The sequence below is a fragment of the Brassica napus genome, chromosome A10 (assembly GCF_020379485.1).
Source record: "Brassica napus cultivar Da-Ae chromosome A10, Da-Ae, whole genome shotgun sequence".
NCBI lineage: Eukaryota > Viridiplantae > Streptophyta > Magnoliopsida > Brassicales > Brassicaceae > Brassica > Brassica napus.
In genome coordinates this window covers 9,320,543-9,338,818 of record NC_063443.1, presented here as the reverse complement: position 1 = coordinate 9,338,818, position 18,276 = coordinate 9,320,543, and the positions used below count along the sequence as shown (strand labels likewise).

Here is an 18,276-nt window from a genome sequence, read left to right as displayed (position 1 = left end):
CACCGCCTCTCTCGTGATTTTTCTTTCTTTTTATATTTATCCAACAAATTTTTTTTAATCTTTTTAAGATACCCTTTTCGCTTCTTGGTTTGAAAGGCTATGGCTTTGCTCGTGAGCTTGATCTTAGGGCTAATCGCAGGATGGTTAGCTTTCGTTGTTGGATTGGTCATAGGATGGGCATGGAGACCCAGATGGGTTTCTTCTTCGGATAAGGAAAGAGTCAAACTTGAGTGTTCTGCTCCGACTCGATCTTTTGATTTGTCTTTACCATCGTCTCCGTCTCCTCGTTCAGCAACATCTCCGTTAAAGGGATTTGGTTCTGCTCCTTGCTTGAAAGCTCTTGTTTGTGACACATGGACTATGGCTTTGAGACAGCAGAAAACAGTTTCCCATGTTTCTTCTTCTTCTTCTTCTTCATCATCATCATGTGATTCTTCTGATGTGATTGCTGGGTAAGCTTTAGATTTGGGGATGAATTTTACTTGTGTAAAAAAAGGAGTTCTATTTGTTGATTTTGTTTTTATTTTTATTTTTTGGTAGAGGGAAGAAAACAGAGGAGAGGTTGCCTAATACTGTAACGGAGTTAGATTTGAGACAGCTTGTGCAGTTGGTTGAGAGGAAAGATGGTGGTCAGGCTTGGATTCAGATGATGGACCGGTTTACTCCTGGTATGAGATATCAAGCTTGGTTAAGAGAACCTAAGGTAACACTTGTGAGTGAGAGAGAGAGAGAGAGAGATTTATGTTTGGTGACTTTGATGGATTGTTTTTTTTCTCACAGTTTTGTGCTGTTGTTGTTGTTCAGAATGGTCCTACTGAGTATAGAAGCAGAACTGTGTTTGAAGATGCAACTCCTGAGATGTTAAGAGATTTTTTCTGGGATGACGAGTTTAGACCAACTTGGGATACAATGCTCGCTAGCTCCACAACTGTTGAAGAGTGTACAAGTACTGGAACCATGATTGTTAGATGGATACGCAAGGTAAGCAAGCGAGTCTTTTTTTTTGTTTGTTTTGTGTTGGTTGATTGCTTTATGGCTGGTGTTGTTGACTTAATAATCCTTTTTTATGTGTCGCAGTTCCCCTTCTTCTGCAGCGATAGAGAGTATGTGATTGGTCGCAGGATCTGGAACTGTGGCAAATCTTATTACTGTGTTACAAAGGTATGTTGTATCAAAACAGAATCTGCTACATTTTGATGTGAACAAGAGTGTCCAGTTTCTAAATAGAGAAGAAGCATAATCAATTATTAGTACTACTAACACTAGAAGATTTCCTTCAGGGAGTATCAGTTCCTTGTATACCACGCAACAACAAACAGAAACGTGTGGAATTGTTCTACTCGAGCTGGTGCATTCGACCAGGTAACTAAAAGAATCCACATCAACCACTTTATGACTATCCAAGAAAACTGAAATAACTAAACAAAGTTGATACTATTCTCGGTCTATGCAGTGGAATCAAGAAGAGAGGATGGAGTAGCAAGTGCCTGCGAAGTGCTTCTGTTTCACCACGAAGACATGGGGATACCTAGAGAAATCGCAAAGCTAGGAGTGAAACGAGGGATGTGGGGAGCGGTTAAGAAGATGGAGCCAGGTTTACGCGCTTACCAAGAGCAAAGACTCTCAGGATCCAAGCTTTCTCGGCCAGCTTTAATGGCTCAGATCAACACCAAGGTCACATCAGAACATCTCATCTCCCTCAGCAACGGTGCTTCGCCTGTGAGTGAAACTCCCGTTACACACAACGGAGGAAACGTAGCTGCGAATTTGAAGAAGTTGTTGTTTATCGGTGGAGCTGTTGCGGTTGTTTGCGCTTTGACCGGTGGAGGAGGAGCTCTTGTTCCTCCTGCTCTTTTAGGGTTTGGGAAGAGGTTTGTTAATGGTGGGAGAAAACGTGAGCCCCAAGAAACTTCAAGAACAACTACTCAGAGTCAAACTACTGCGACATAGATTGAAGTTCAAATGATTCAGGATTAGTTTGTAGAACTGTAATAAGCTGTTCCTGTTCACCTTTATACATAAGGAACAGTTTTTATACAAGTACTCAATAAAAAAAGTATTAATCATTTAATAGTAAACTAGAGATTAACCTCCACATCCATATGGTTCATATATTTTTATATATTGTTATTTATTTTTTATAATTACTGTTATATATTTTAGAATTGTTATAATATAACTAATTGTATTCAATAAACATTGACCGAATCCAATAATATAGTTATTTTTAGTATAAATATTTGAACCGTTTTAGATATATTTGTTATTTAGATACTTTTAAGTTTTTATACATTAGAATCAAATTCATCCAGATCCAAAATGACCTAACTCAAAACCCACACATAAATTTATAATATTTAAGCAAAGTTTAGTTCAAAAACTGATACCAGAAAAAACAACCCGTACCTAAATAGATAGTCAATGTTCTATACGTAAATGATTTTATAAACTAATAAAAATGACTCTTTATATGTGTTTGGCTAAATAAATAAATAGAAATATTTTTTTATTTAGTAAAATAATTATATGGAGTGAAAAATTAAGTGACAATAAATGTAGGATGTCTGACTTCTGAGGTTTAAACATCAGAAAACGCAAATTATGTAGATTATGTAAAAAATGGTTATAAGAGGTCTTCAGCATTGTGCATAACATTTCATAGAACATGAATCTCATAGAACGGCGGCTTGAGTGACACAGTCAGACGTGTATTCTTATATGGTGGTAGAATTGTCAGCTGTAGAATCGTCTATATAATATTTCTCAGCGTTGTAAAAACATAATTAATCAGACGTTAAAAATGTAATATATTTTTATTATTTTGATTTACGTTATTATTTTATTCACAACACATGTTTTTGAATTATGTTTTGGCTACGTAATATTTCACTGATTGAAACTAACATAAATAAAAAAGTTTAAGTAAAACAAACTAAATTGAATGTTTAGCTATATGTAAAATTCAATTATTTTATATTTTGGATTTTATAGTTAGGATAAAGTTAATTTTAATTAACTAATAAATAAAAATATGCAATATTATTATTATAATAGTATAATTAGTGATGTGTATTGTTATGATAATATAATTAATGAAATTGTTAAACTGAAATATGGAAATATAATTATATTAAAGAAATTACTAAAAAGATATTGTATTTTATTTTTTATACTGTCATTCATGTTTCCAAACCATTTTCAGGAAGATGATTTTGAAACAATGAACACCGTCCAGCTCTTGAGCTATCTCCTCATCTGTTTGATCACTTTTGTTCTTGTTATTGTTTTCATTGTCGGACGAAATAGAATTACATCATTCTTGAATTGTTATTCAGCTGTTTTATTCGTGTTTCTTCTAAGCTTTTCTGAAACTGGAAATGTTTGTTTCGTGACGAGAAGGCAAGCTAGAAGAGTCTGGAAAGGGTAAGAGAAGTCTGACTAGATTCAGTGAAACTGGTTTGTCCGGTGAACCAACAGAGTCCACGTGGAAATTCTGTGAATGTGATTTGATTATATGAGTCTATGAAGATCGGATCGATTCAATCTCATTATTTTATTTTTAAATATAAAATTACATGATTGTTTTCCAAACAAACAAAAACACAAATAAGATTATATCAATACAACCAGATCAATGAAAAACTCTAGATCAATCTCTTTATAAACCATTATTAAACATCATGACAAAGGTGGTGAAGTTGACGTAGACATAAGACATGGGAGCAGTGTTTAGATCTTCTTGAGCAACTCAATAACGTAAACACCAAAAGCGTTGCAAGCAACTTTGATGCCTTTGAAGCCTGATTCTTTAGCTAACCTCTCGAACTCTTTCTCGGTCCGTTCTTTGCCACCAGGGTTGTGAGCCAACATGATGCAGTCCACATGGACTACTTGTTTTGTCGACAGGCTCGAGTCTGGTGTCTCTGGTAGTATACACTCTGCTAATATCACTTTTCCATCCTCTGGAAGCGCCTCGTAGCAGTTCTTCAAGAATTTCACGCAATGTTTGTCGCTCCAATCGTGGCATATCCACTGTTACAACAATGAGACAAATCGAACGACAATGTTTAAAGATATTAAATACATTCATTCCCTTAATGAATTATACTTGTAATGTGATTTTTCCGTGGTAATTAAATTAATCACTAACCTTCATGAAAATTGCATCACCTTCAGGGACACTTACAAACATATCTCCTCCAACATGCTCAATACCTAAAATTATTCAGCGATAAGTCAATTTCTCAAATTACGTAACGAAAATTTGAAATTTTGCGCTAGTAAAATCATGTAATATACCGGGATGAGAAGTAGCTTCTTCGATGACATGAGGGAGATCAAAGTTGATGCCTTTAAGGTTAGGGTACTTAGAGACAATCATTTTGAGAGTCGCACCAATGCCACCACCAACATCCACCAAAGAAGTCAGTCCTTCGAAACCCTTATAGGTCTCAAGAATCTTCTTCATTGTGATGGTTGAATGGTTAGACATTCCATTGTTGAACACCGTGTTGAACCTAAGGTCCTTCCCATGGTACTCGAAAGCGCTCATTCCATAGGCCTTGTTGAATGGAATCCCACCATCAAGAATTGCATCTTTCAAATGGTACCTATAACAAGTCATGTTGGCATGGTTTTAAGTAAACACACACAGACACACTCCTTAAACTTTGACCTAGAAGATCCGGACCCGAAAGAAACCAATACATAACCAAACCCAAGACCCAAATGCACATATCTACTTTATCTTATTATATTTTGTGTGTATTTTATACGAATTATATTTGTTGAGTTGTTGAGACTTAAAATTTAATTGACAGATTTTGGGCTAATTTAATAGTATAGATTTATATGGTTTTTAATAGTTTTAATTTTTTTCTTAAATAACAAATTTTTATTCTAAATACTCTTTATCAAAATCAATTAAAAATATTTAGAGAAGAAATATAACACATGAAATGAGGAGTAATAGTAAAATTCAATTAAAAATATTATATAGTTAAATTAATTAATGATATGACCAAAAATAATTTGAATATCAAATGTCGCCATAAATTTGGTTGATTTAATTACCTTAATATAATCATTGAATTGGTTCAGAACTTATATTACTATAAGACATGTTAAATTAAAAATGAATAGGTACAACAACATTTAACAATAGATTTTTAGGATAGTTTTTTAAAATAATATTTATGGTTTTGAGATAAATAAGAGTTTTTTGAAAAAAAGTATTGACATGTCGTATTTTTGCTTTAGGAGGAAAAAAATTGTTTGGAATATTACATTTACATTCTCCGTTATTAAAGTGAAGCTATAATGTATCAGGTCACATCAGACATCAAAGGAGATTTTTGTTTTAAATAGACACAGTTGGATGAATGGAAAAAAATGGCACCCAAAAACAATATAATTTCTGTTTATTTGGATAAATCAGTAATGTTTTGGTCGTGAGATTCATGAGATACGGTTAGAGAAGATCATATGTTAGTATAATGAATTTATATGGATTAGTATGATGGAGTTATGTATGTAAAAAATTTGGTATACCAAAAAATTAGTATATATGTAGATGGTAAAAATAACGGTGGTTCAAAATAAAGTATGTATAGTTAGAGAATATTAACTATGGTTAGTATAGTTAGATAAATATTAGAAAATATAAGATAGAGCCAAAAAAATAATTGGTTAATGAATAGGTGAAACAATTTTTTTAAGTAGATTTTTGGAGTGATTTTTCTAATAATATAGATGGTAAAAATAACGGTGGTTCAAAATAAAGTATGTATAGTTAGAGAGCATTAACTATGATTAGTATAGTTAGATATATATTAGGAAATATAAGGTAGGACCAAAAAATTAATTGGTTAATGAATAAGTGCAACAAATTTTTTAAGTAGATTTTTGGAGTGATTTTTTTTAATAGTTTAGATGAAACAAAAATGAACAAAGAGTGTATTTTCTATTGTTATTTTTCTAGTTCTTCTAGACTGGGATCAACTAAAACATCTATTGTTGAATTTTCTTCGTATTAGTTGTATTGTTTTTGTTGTACAGTAACAAACACAATTTTCATATATGTATGGAGCTCATTTAATCACTAAAAGAAATCGTATATAAATATAATTTCTTAGTGGACAGCAGGTATCAAATACGTGTCAAACGACATCATTTTGTCTGTTTTGGCTGATTGTCACTTGGTGGCCAACTCTCTGACCTTTACCTTTTAACAATCGCATATTAATTATCACATCATAGCTTATGAAACAACATTATCAAAAGTAAAGAAGAGTTTTTCTAACTAGAATTAGCACGAGATCTTTGAAAATAATATGAGCATTCTCCTTGGTGATATAGAAATACTACTTACCAGCTTTCCATGAGAACCTTGTCTTGGTTCATAAGACAGAGAGCAGCAATGGACACACCATCCTCGTTCTTGGTCAAATACTTGCAAACCGGACCAAGCCCGTAAATCCTCTCGACGCTGTCGCCGCCGGGAATAGTACGACTGGAGCAGGTGAGGATGGAGTAAGACGTAAGAAGACGAAGGATACGGTCGAGCATGATTGGAGCTTCAGGGTTTTTGGTCTGAAGTTGAGAAGCAATCTCAGAGGGAGACATCTGAGAAGAGTTCTTGGCCATGATCTCGAGAAGATCGAGGTCTAAAGCCGTTTTTAAAACCATCGGAAGAACGGAGGCGCTTGCTAGCTGCATGGCGAAGAGAGCAGCTTCATCGTCGGTGACTTGCACCGGAGTTATCTGTGTCTCCTCCGTTAACCCCATGTTTTTTTCTTGAAATCTTTAAGATATTCTTAGAATGCTTTGTGTTTGAGAGGATTGTGTGATAGGTGAGAAGTAGGAGGTTAAGAGGTTTATTTATATGAAAATAAATAAAAGAAGGTAGACGACTGACATATTTTTAATTTACTCAGATTTCTGACTGGCTTCATTAGAGCATGAGCATTGGTGAACCCCACTTTGGGGTTCACCAAATTTTTTTAATATTTTTTTGTGGGCCCATGAACAGTTATGAACCCGAATTTGTAGTTTTCTGCATTAGTGAATCCGAAGAAGGAGTTCATAGGAATAAAATAATAATAATTTTTTTATTTTTTTAAAAAATTAAAATTATTCAGAATACATGAATAAAATATTAAAATATGTTATAAAATTTATGAAAACATTTTATTCAACCTATGTTTTAGTTTTGGAGTTTAAGTTTTGGTTTGTGTTTTCAAATGTATAAAAGCTATGTTTTAAAATTTTATGTTGTTTCTTAACTTAAATTCAATTCATAGAAACATTTTGTTCGATGATCAGTCTACGCATTCAACAAAGGAATTAAGTTCGAGAATGTTTAACTTAGGATAAAAGTTCACATAGAAAAACCATTCAAGTTTTACAAAGCGAAATACATAAGTTGATAAGTTGCTAATGAAACAAAAAGAAACAAGTTAAGATGATAGAGAGGAAAGACCGCAAAAGAGCCATCTAATTTCGTGAGGTAGAAGCAATGCTACCTGTAGAAGAAGAGAACACAAGTTAAAGCATAAGCAAAGTAGTAACATTGAAGATATAGACAACAAAAACAAGTCAAATGAGAAGACTTACCATCGATTCTGCTGAAGTGCTTGATCAGTAGTTCAGTACACTCCTTCCTTTCCGGACATACACACAGTAATGGAGTTGTCGTCCCGTCTCCAACCACGTTGAACACAAACAAATCTCCGTTGGTGCATCTGTTATCACGACAGAACTTTCTCCACCCTCTGCTGATGTAATATGCACCGTCTGATTCGCTAAATCCGAAGCGCGCAGTCCATGACTTTCCCTCCTTGTTGACAAGTTTGACCTCTTTGCATTGTTGGTTCAAAGCACCACACCTCATAGCTTCCACAGGAAGAAACTACAAACACATACATAACATCAGCCAAGAAGCAGTACTAGAATCACACAATAAATAACTAAATTTTACTCACCATTTTGTCGTCCTTTTGATTTGTAGGAGTAACCTCAGCCAAGAAGCAGTAGTCGTATGAGAAAGTATGAGCATCATCCGCGTCGGCTTCTTCCTTAGCGATGTGAGGATTTGTAAACTGAATCTCACAACAGCTAGGACCAAAAGGAGTCACATGAAAGACCATGTCTCCTTCGTGTTTGAAGATGACAATGTCACCGATTCGAAGATCATGTGCTTCGGTGAACTCTTTCCAACCTTTCGTGAGTGTCCTGCCTTCTCGGATGACCTTCCAGATTTGATCCGAAGCGTCCGATCTTAGCTTCCATGGTTTATTGATCTCAGCCCCTTGTATGTGTTTTGAGTAGAAGTCAAGTGGTATTGCGACGCCACTTTGAAAACCAGGAAGAAGAGGCTTGAAGAAATGAGGTTCTCGGGGAGTTTCCATCTGCAACAATCGAGTTCCAATTACATGTATTAATCGAGTTCCAATTTTAAAAAATGGCATCAAACTACTATAGACCACACAAGACCACATAACTATAGAAATCAAAAATGTGGTTTGTTTTTCCATTCAAGAAAGCATACTGAAGCTGTTAATCGACTAGTAACCATTGATGCTATCTATATTGCTATGTCAAAAATTCGGTTCAAAGCTCTAATCCTATCATGCATGAACCCTTACACGAAACCCCCAAATCGAAATGAAATCCATGATAAACGAACCCTAAAAAGAAACCGTATGTCGATTTTGACCAAGAAATCGAAAACCCCTTCTCGATTTCCCACCCTAAGACGAAACCCCCAAATCGACTTCCTTAACCTAGAAACCTCTCGAGATCAAATCGAAGCTATCTCGTCCTCGGAGTGATTGAGACTCACCTGAGAGCGTTTACGAGTGACTCCGACGACGAATTGATCGACAAAATCTCCGGCTCTGGACCCCGACACGAAATCGCTTCACAGACGGAGAAACCCTAGATTTCGAAGAGAGAAGGGAAAATGGGGTCTTTCACGCGAAACCCATTTTTTCGCAGTCAACCCGCGCGATCGCGTAGCCACTCCCTCTGCGCCGCGTGGCATGACCCCGTATCATACGGGCTCACTTGGAAGACCCGGTTCACGGGTTAAAACCCATTTATTCATTTCTTTTAATCGATAAGGCCTATGATACCGAGCCCATGACTCTCTCATAAACTCCCGATGCGGGTGGTCTTACATGGTCCAATTGAAATAGAGACAAGTCATTTTTGTATTTTATCATTTAAATAAGGGACCCTAATAGGCCACAAGAAGATTAAATGTGTATGTCTGTAGTAATACGTCTAACAAATACTAGTTACGAATTTATGGTCCCTTTATAGAAACAAGTATTTTCCTTATATTTTCAGATTTCATCTTATACCCTTTAACAAAAACAAACAATGATTCATTATGCTGAAAAATATCGACTACTGTAGCACAATATATATTGCATCTGTCGTCAATATATATATACATATATTGCATATCTAATCTATTAATTTATGATTTTATTTTTTTATCTACTATTAGCAAGTCACTAGATTATAAACTGCGCGCATGCGCGGAGCAAATTTTTATATTAATGTTTGTTCATTTAAAGGGTTTTAACATTTTGTAACACTACAATCCGTATCGATTGTAAAATGACGAATACAAATATTGGTTTCTTAAATGTATTATCGTTGTTGAATAGTTAACGTATTATAGCTCATTTTAATTATTTTTAACACTTCATATGCACAAAAGAAAATTAAGTTTTGCGGCTGACACAAATTACCAAAATTAGATAGGCAACATCGATTATAAAATAACGAAAAGAGATTTAGTTTTTTTGCTCTCGATTTGTTTACTATTGAATCTCCATAAGTGATTACATATTATACATATATAAAATTGTGTTTTGGTGGAAGCACCGTAGCCTAGTGGTTATAGTTTAAAGGCTTCTACACCCAGGTCTGGGGTTCAAATCCCAGATTATGCAATTTCTTGCAGATTGCACAGGAAATCCAGGTTTCAATCCCCAGAGCAAGCGATTTATTCAACAGTTATGCGATTACGGAAGAAAGGCTTACAAGGATTTCTCAACATGGTGCAAGTAAATCCGATCAGGCGTGATCTTCATAGGACGGCTCAAATGATGCAGTTAAGCGTAGATCCTCATAAGACAGGTAGTATTGCCGGTTATCGAATTGTCTTTGTAATCTTTCTCATAATTGTAATATCTAAATAAATCCCCGACAAAAAACAAATTGTGTTTTGGTTCTCGTTTCTGTTTCACTGATATGAGTTTTTTTTTGTCTTTTTTATATAACTTTTTCTGAGAATTACATAAGTGTCAATTAAAAAAGATGGACACATGTAAAAATTAGTTTCACTCCAGATACATATCTAAGAATCAAAATTTTGAAAAAAATTACCTGCAAACTCTATTCACAGGTTAGTATTCAAATTTAATATATCAAACTGTTATAGAATATAAATGTCTATCTAGTATATATTCACTAATTTGATCTAAAAATCATCTAATTCTAGAACAACAAAACAAATTATTTATTTTATTATCTTACAGTTTGAGGTTTAGTTACTTAAGAGTATATCGATAAAATTATATATATATATATATATATATACCATTCTAGTATATGTAAACTATATATAAACTAATAACTGTTTGATTTATTAAATGATAAACCAAAAAACTTATAATAAATAGTTTAAATCTCCCATTTTTACAATTATAATAATTAAATAGAGTATTAGGGAGAATAAATATTAGACAAATAATCAAATTTTTCATTCTTAGAACAAACTCAAAAGGGGGTGATTGGAATTTTGTCATGATATTTCATTAAAAACTTTTAACGAATAAAAATCAAGACTAAATTATTTAATATGATTGAAATAATATATATATATATATATATATATATATATATATAGTGCTTCCAATATTAAAAATCACTTTGATTTGAAAATTTATATTTTTGGGATTGCGAGGATCAAACAACATACTAGAGACCACCTATTCAAAAAATAATTTGTATACATAGAAATATATAAATTAGAGGAAGCTCATAAATGAAAATCAATACGGCAATACTTTTTGTTTATTTACAATCATGTTTTTGGTAAATAAATCAAAATAATCATTTTATTTACTTTATATGATATATAATTAAATTTTAACGATATTGACACACACACACATATACATATATATATATATATATATATATATATATATTATAATATTTTAATACAAATGTTTATTATATCATATGATTTTATTAACATTTGTATATTTTTGGTAACAAAATTTAAACCGTTAATCACAAAAATTTTAATTTGAGATTTTTCAATACAAATCTTTAAATGAACATTTTATATATTTTTATATAGTATATAATTTAATTTAAATGATATATACATATATATATAATATGAATATCTATTAATGAGACTTTACGATCATTTGTATCTTTCTTGAACAAAAAATAGTTAAACTATTAATCACAAAATTTTCAGTGTGAGATTTTTACCATTTTCAGTAATTTATAGTCGTTTTAAAAAATTTAAATAAAACATATAAGTAAAAGTTTAAAACTTTTATTGAATGGTTAATGTGATTTTTTAAATTCTTTTAATAATATAAAATTAAACAAAAAAAGAGAGAATATGCAGAAATTGTTATCTAATATTTATTATTCATCTTCGTTAATTTTCATATATATGTTAATAATATTAAGTAATTTTGTAACTTTTATTTAATAAAAAAAGTAAAAATATTCTTTTGTACACTACTAAGAAATTTGATAGTTATCTTAATAAAAGTATAATATATATTTATATGGACTAAATTATATTTCTAATGATTCTAAAAATCATCCTAGTAATGACACATGGCTACGAAAGCATACATATTGTAATGCTCTAGGATTAATATATAGGAGATAATATGACCACTTAAAAATTAGTTAATATGGTCCCTATCAAAAACACCTTATAGTCTTAACTTTTCCTGCTACCGAGTATTTATGTCAAATAAAGAATTAGTTAATATGACATCTTTATTATTTACATTAATAATGAACTAACTATAAAATTAGTTTTTTTAAATTATAACAAAATATGTTCATAAAGAATCTAATAAAATCTAACTTACAATTTTATATATTTTTATAAATAACACATTAATTAATTTCGTAGTTAGTAATATAATATTATAATAAATCAATGTTAACTAAAATCTTACTATAAAACAAGAAAATAAGAATTCTAGACAACTTTTTATAAATTCTATAATTAAATTCTGTATTATATAAAAATAGAAGTGATATATGAATTAAATATGAAAAATATATTAAATAGGTAAATTGACAAACACTTTTTTTTTAATTATTTCATTTAAATAAATTAACAGCCATCATTAAAAAGGATTAAAATTCGTAAACTATATAATATTTTATACAAAAATTAATTTCTTAACATAGGTTAAACTTTTATATATATAACTATATACTATATTTTTATTTATTTTGAAACTCTCAACAATATATTGTTTAAGAATATATTTATACAAAAATATAATAGTATATTCATACAAAAATATAGTAGTATATAATAACCTTTAGTTCATATAATATTGAAAATATGTTATTTAAAACCTATGAAATTTAATAATTCAACTAAATATTAATGAAAAGTCAAAATTTGATTTTAAAACTATTTTTATTTATTTATTTGAACTATTACAAAATTTGTTGAGATACATTTAGAAAATATTACCTAAAATTTAAATAATTTTATAAAATAATATATTAATGCAGTAACAAAAAAAAATCCAAAGTTTTCTGAACAAAATATAAAATTTTAAAAATAAATATTCAAAATCAAAATGATAATATTTCAAATTAAAAAAAGAGAGAAAATCATAGATAATAAATAATCACTTTTTGAAATGCACCACGAAAAACAAAAAATATATGTTGTAAAAATTAAATCAATCTACTTTTTTGAAATATTAATTAAAAATTAAACTTAATATCATAACATCCAAAAATATCATATATCAATAATATTTACTAAAAGAATATGATAGATGCTACTATGTATAAAATTTACTAAAATATTAGGGCTATATTGTTTAAACAAATAATGTTTTTACTTATACATCACGTAAAATACTAAAATGATATATGTTAAAGTATTTTTTTTTAAAACAATATGTAATTATAAGTTATCTTAAACATATTCTTTTCTATAATATAAGTAAATAAATTTTAAAAAAGTATTATGTACAAAGTGTATAAAGTAAAGAAAAAATATTTTGAAGGAGGTTCACTATTTGATTATTTCAGATTTTTATTTTACTGTATTTAACTCGAAAGTATATTAGTAAGTAATAAAAAATTAATAACAATGTAAAATATATTAAACAAATCACTATATATTAATAATGTCGAATATGAAATATAAATAATAATATTATAGAATTACACAATATATAACACTGAAATGAAAATTATATATTTAGAACATTTATAATAATATCAAATAAATTTATAAAATGAAAAAATATTTACACGGTGTACGGGTCAAAATCCAATCTATTAAACTTGTTATAAAGCTATGTTACAAAAAAAAAAAAAAAAAACTTGCTATAAAGCTATTAAGTTCGGTAACGATAACAACTATGCTATTTTAAGCGAGACCTCGCTAGTACTTTACACTTCTATGTACCGCTAGATTTTCTTTTGTTATTTAGTAGAGATGTTTTTTTTTTTTGCTAACATTTGGTATTTAGTAGATATGTTGAGGAATCAATGAAAATATAATAATTCTTTTTATATATGTTATGGAGTATGGACTGAACTTGTCGATCTTAGATTTAAATTGGACTGGATCTCAAATTTAAATAGGAAAATAGCAACAATTTTTTTTTAATTAAAAATCAAATTCACAAACTAGGTATCTATGTTTTAGTCAAAAAAATCTAGGTATCTATGTTCCAAGCTATCCCTTACCATTACACTACCAAGTTGAGAATATATTAACTGATAATTGGTATATTTTACTTGATCATTTAAAACATTATGGATAAAGTTTATTTCTTTTTTTTACATACGGATCAATTTTAGTTTTATATTCGTAAAACCAATATTTTATATATTTGCTTCATATATTTAGATATGCATTATGTACCATGAAGATTATAGAAACAAAATACACTAGATGATTCTAACGCCAGAAAAAAGAAAAGCGTATACTAATGAAAATTTTAAGTGAAAATGTAGGCAATTTTAAAATTAGATAATACATCATTATCAACAAATAAGACTCATAAAAGAAAAAATTGGGTAATTCGGCCATATTGAAAAATGGTTTGTCTCCTTACATCTTTGAGTCAATTGTTTTTGTTTCAATATACTTTTACTTTTATAAATATGAAACTAATCCTATAATTAACAAATAACATAATTTTATTAGTTTAACATATTAATATTTTTTTTTTCATTAAAAAAATTTACAACTAATAATTTTTATCTCTCGTTTATTTCGTCTCTTCACAATCTGTCTCTTCAAGAAAAACTAGACCAAGACGATTCTTTCACGTTCTCATCGCCATTATCACCGATGTTCTCTCCAGCGTTCTTTCTGTCGGACATCACAACTCCTTTTTCTTTGTCTTCATCTGTGTTTTCTCTCTCAAAAAGATATATGGAAGAAAAATAAAAGAGAAAGATCGTTGAATAAAAGATGTTGAATTCAACATGATCCAGTGTAAACGTCAATAGCAAAATAACTTTGAATAAAATTAGACAGGGTTGCTTCCTAAATTTTCTTAGATTTAAAAACATAGAATATATAGGACATAAACAAAAAGTTAGAATACATATTATAGAAAATAGGAAATAGAGAAAATGTTAGAATTTAAATTTACCATGTTTAGAACATATCATACATATTAAAACTCGATGTTTTATATATGGTATATAATAAAGTAAAAGATAGAACAAAAGTTAACGTTTTCTTAATTTTCTACAGTAAAATAAAAAGCCTACAATATATATTATGTTTTATTAATAACAAAAAAATTTGGTTAGAAGTTAGAACTAAGGCATACATATTCTATATTTAGATAGATCATAGAAAAGACTTTACAATACGGATTATCTTTTATAAAACGTATAAGATAAGATAGAACACCTATTTTATCCTTGTAAAAATAGTTATAATATACATTCTACAAATTAGATCTACAATATATAATAGAGTAAAAGATATAACATAAGTTAAAGTTTTCTTATTTTCTACAATAAAATTAAAAGCTAACAATATATATTATGTTTTATTAATAACAAAAATCTTTGTTAGAACTGAGGCATATATATTCTATATTTAAATAGATCATAGAGAAGACTTTAAAATACAAATTATCTTTTATAAAACGTATAAAATAAGTTAGAATATCTATTTTATCCTTGTAAAAATAGTTCTGATATACATTCTAACAAATTTAGATCAATATGTCCAAATTAGTTTTGGATTTCAATTTATGTAAATCAAACAATGTAAAATATTCTCATAATAATATTGCTTTTTGCGTATTTTTATGATTTATATATAATTTTTAATAATTATTTTCGCTTTCTGAAGATAACTTTCCAAAATCTACTTGGTAATACAAAGGTATAAAAGAATAAAAACATTCCCATTATAGTTTACAAAGGTATTTTATTCAGGCTTTACTAGAAAAGGTGGGTTTTGATCTTTACTGGATTAAGTTAATGATGGAATGTATTTCATCGTTTCAATATCGAGTTTTACTGAATTGCCAACCAAGGGGCCTCATTATTCCACAGCGTGGATTACGACAAGGAGATCCCTTATCACCTTATTTTCTTATCTTGTGTACTGAGACTTTGATTGCAAATATTAAAAAGGCGGAGAGTGAGAAACAGCTGACAGGTATGAAGGAAGCCAGAGTGTGTCCATCAATCTCTCATTTGCTTTTCGCGGACGATAGCCTTTTCTTTTGTAAAGCACAAAGAGAAGAATGTCAATCTATTCTCCGGATTTTAAAAGAATATGAGATGGTATCAGGTCAACTCATTAATTTTGATAAGTCTTCGATCCAATTTGGGCACAAGATTGAAGAATCAGTTAGACAGGAATTAAGAGATATTTTGGGTATTCAGAATTTTGGAGGAATGGGAACTTATCTTGAATTACCGGAAAATCTTGGGGGCTCAAAGATTCAGGTTTTCAGCTTTGTGCAAGATAGACTTAACAAAAGGGTTAATGGGTGGACTTTCAAATTTTTCACGAAAGGTGAAAAAGAAGTAGTTATTAAATCAGTAGTTACGGCATTGCCAAATCATGTGATGTTTTGCTATAGATTACCGAAGGTAACCGCAAAAAAATTGATAAATACGGTAGCACGTTTTTGGTGGAGTCCTGGTGGAAGTACAAGAGGAATGCATTGAAAATCTTAGGATAAGGTATGTATTAGTAAGTAGGAAGGAGGATTGGGGGTTTAAAGACATCACTGATTTCAATACAGCGATGCTTGGTAAACAGTTATGGGGTCTGATTGAGAAGCCGGATACTTTATTTTCTCGTGTCTTCAAAGGTCGATATTACAGGAATGCATCACCCCTGGAACCGATCCGTTCATACTCTCCGTCATATGGTTGGCGGAGTATCACATCTGCTAGATCTCTGGTTAGCAAAGGACTAATCAAACGGGTGGGATCAGGATCATCCATCTCGGTATGGAATGATCCCTGGCTCCCAACCACTCACCCGAAACAAGCAAATAAAAACCACCACAATTTTTACTCTGAACTCACAGTGTACTCTCTCATTGATCCTCATTCGTGAAATTGGAATATGCATGCAATTCGAAATTAGGTTAAACTAATAATATTTCTGAATTATGAAAAGTAGTTCGGTAAAAAATTCCCAAAGTTTCCATTTGATTTCCATATGTATTTAATATTAACTTTGATTTTTATGATAAAAAAATGGGATCAACCATGAACTTAAATAACCAAAATTTCATCAAAAACAAATTATATACTAAACAATATTAGATCAATAATTAAATATACGTACAATAATAATAAAAAATTGAAATATGAAATGCCACACGCAAATTTAATCTGATATTATTCTTATAATATGAAACCAAATTATTAATCATTCTATTTATGGAAGAAAATATATTTTTTTAATTATTTTATGATTATTTTATATTTCTTTATAGAAATTTAAATGTTGTCTTTTTGTCACGTTTGATTCCAACATACTTTATACTAGGTGATTCTTCTGTGCTCATGCACGGATATAAATATTAAAAAAAAAAATTTAGTATGATAGTTAACTAATATTTACTTTCAATTTAAATAGTTTTATATTTATATTCACAAATTGGATTAATAATATTATATTTTTGAATTAGACATGTGATTTTTATATGTAATATGTAGTTGGTTTATTTAATCACTTGAGGTATGGTTTTGGAATGTAGAGTTTGTGTATCTAATATAATATCAATAAATACTTTAAAATTTTTAAAATAGTTTCAAAAATAATTTTTTAATTTCAAAAAGAAATTCAAAAAAAAAATTTATATAAAAGTTTGAATTTGAAAATTTACAATTCGAAAACTATATAAAAAAATTATTATTATTTTTTAATTTAATTTAATTTTTTATTTATTTAAATAAATATATATAATAAGGGTATAAGAGTCTTTTGCGTATTAATGAAGAATATATTTGTGAAATGTCCATTTAGTGAAGATAAACATAAATAATAGAAATAACAATATAGTAAAAATTAAAATTCCTCTAATTTTTTGGTGAGATATCCTTTAAAATTCTTATTCATCGAATGCATCTGTTTTTGTAAATTAGTGCATGTCAAATTTTTTTTTTTTTAAATTGCTTAACCAAACAAATATTCCTTTTTGTATATTCAATTATTCACACCAACCAGAACAACAACCACAAGAAAAAGTCAAATCACAATAGTTTGATATTTTATAATGTATATGTTCTGATAGACACATGTTACTTTAGGGTATGATTAAGCTTAGTATGCCAAACAAGGAGAAGCATCTCACCTACCCCTTTGAAAGTTGTGTGAACACTTCTGAACATTGATAGAACCACAGAGTCTCTCACCCATAAGTATAGACGACAATCTCTTTTTATTAAAAATACATGTTTTAGAATTTTTGCATATGTTCAAAAATATATTAAATTTTGATTATCAATACATTGATT

The 18,276-nt window shown here is 29.6% G+C and overlaps 3 protein-coding genes across 4 annotated transcripts; 1 reads left to right on the top strand and 2 right to left on the bottom strand.

Moving 5' to 3' along the window:
• Window positions 1-10: 10 nt before the first annotated feature.
• On the top strand, window positions 11-2,095 carry LOC106434511. Its single transcript, XM_013875385.3, has 6 exons — window positions 11-452; window positions 541-703; window positions 805-981; window positions 1,078-1,161; window positions 1,281-1,362; window positions 1,454-2,095. Exons 1-6 carry the CDS (start codon window positions 100-102, stop codon window positions 1,948-1,950), a joined length of 1,356 nt encoding a protein of 451 aa, XP_013730839.2. The 5' UTR covers window positions 11-99; the 3' UTR covers window positions 1,951-2,095.
• Window positions 2,096-3,534: 1,439 nt separating this feature from the next.
• On the bottom strand, window positions 3,535-6,950 carry LOC106434512 (flavone 3'-O-methyltransferase 1). The gene is made up of 4 exons (XM_013875386.3): window positions 6,371-6,950; window positions 4,300-4,610; window positions 4,151-4,215; window positions 3,535-4,032 (listed from the first exon to the last, which is right to left on the bottom strand). Exons 1-4 carry the CDS (start codon window positions 6,784-6,786, stop codon window positions 3,730-3,732), a joined length of 1,095 nt encoding a protein of 364 aa, XP_013730840.1. The 5' UTR covers window positions 6,787-6,950; the 3' UTR covers window positions 3,535-3,729.
• A 394-nt stretch (window positions 6,951-7,344) lies between these two features.
• On the bottom strand, window positions 7,345-10,404 carry LOC106368414 (B3 domain-containing protein REM9-like). 2 transcript variants are annotated; one of them, XM_013808372.3, is made up of 4 exons: window positions 8,843-10,400; window positions 7,983-8,408; window positions 7,615-7,909; window positions 7,345-7,523 (listed from the first exon to the last, which is right to left on the bottom strand). In XM_013808372.3, the coding sequence occupies exons 2-4, from the start codon at window positions 8,406-8,408 to the stop codon at window positions 7,495-7,497; spliced, it is 750 nt and encodes a 249-aa protein (XP_013663826.1). In that variant the 5' UTR covers window positions 8,843-10,400; the 3' UTR covers window positions 7,345-7,494. The 2 variants fall into 2 exon arrangements, with proteins under 2 accessions (XP_013663826.1, XP_048598764.1); XM_048742807.1 differs by having other exon boundaries at window positions 7,983-10,404.
• Window positions 10,405-18,276: the final 7,872 nt, after the last annotated feature.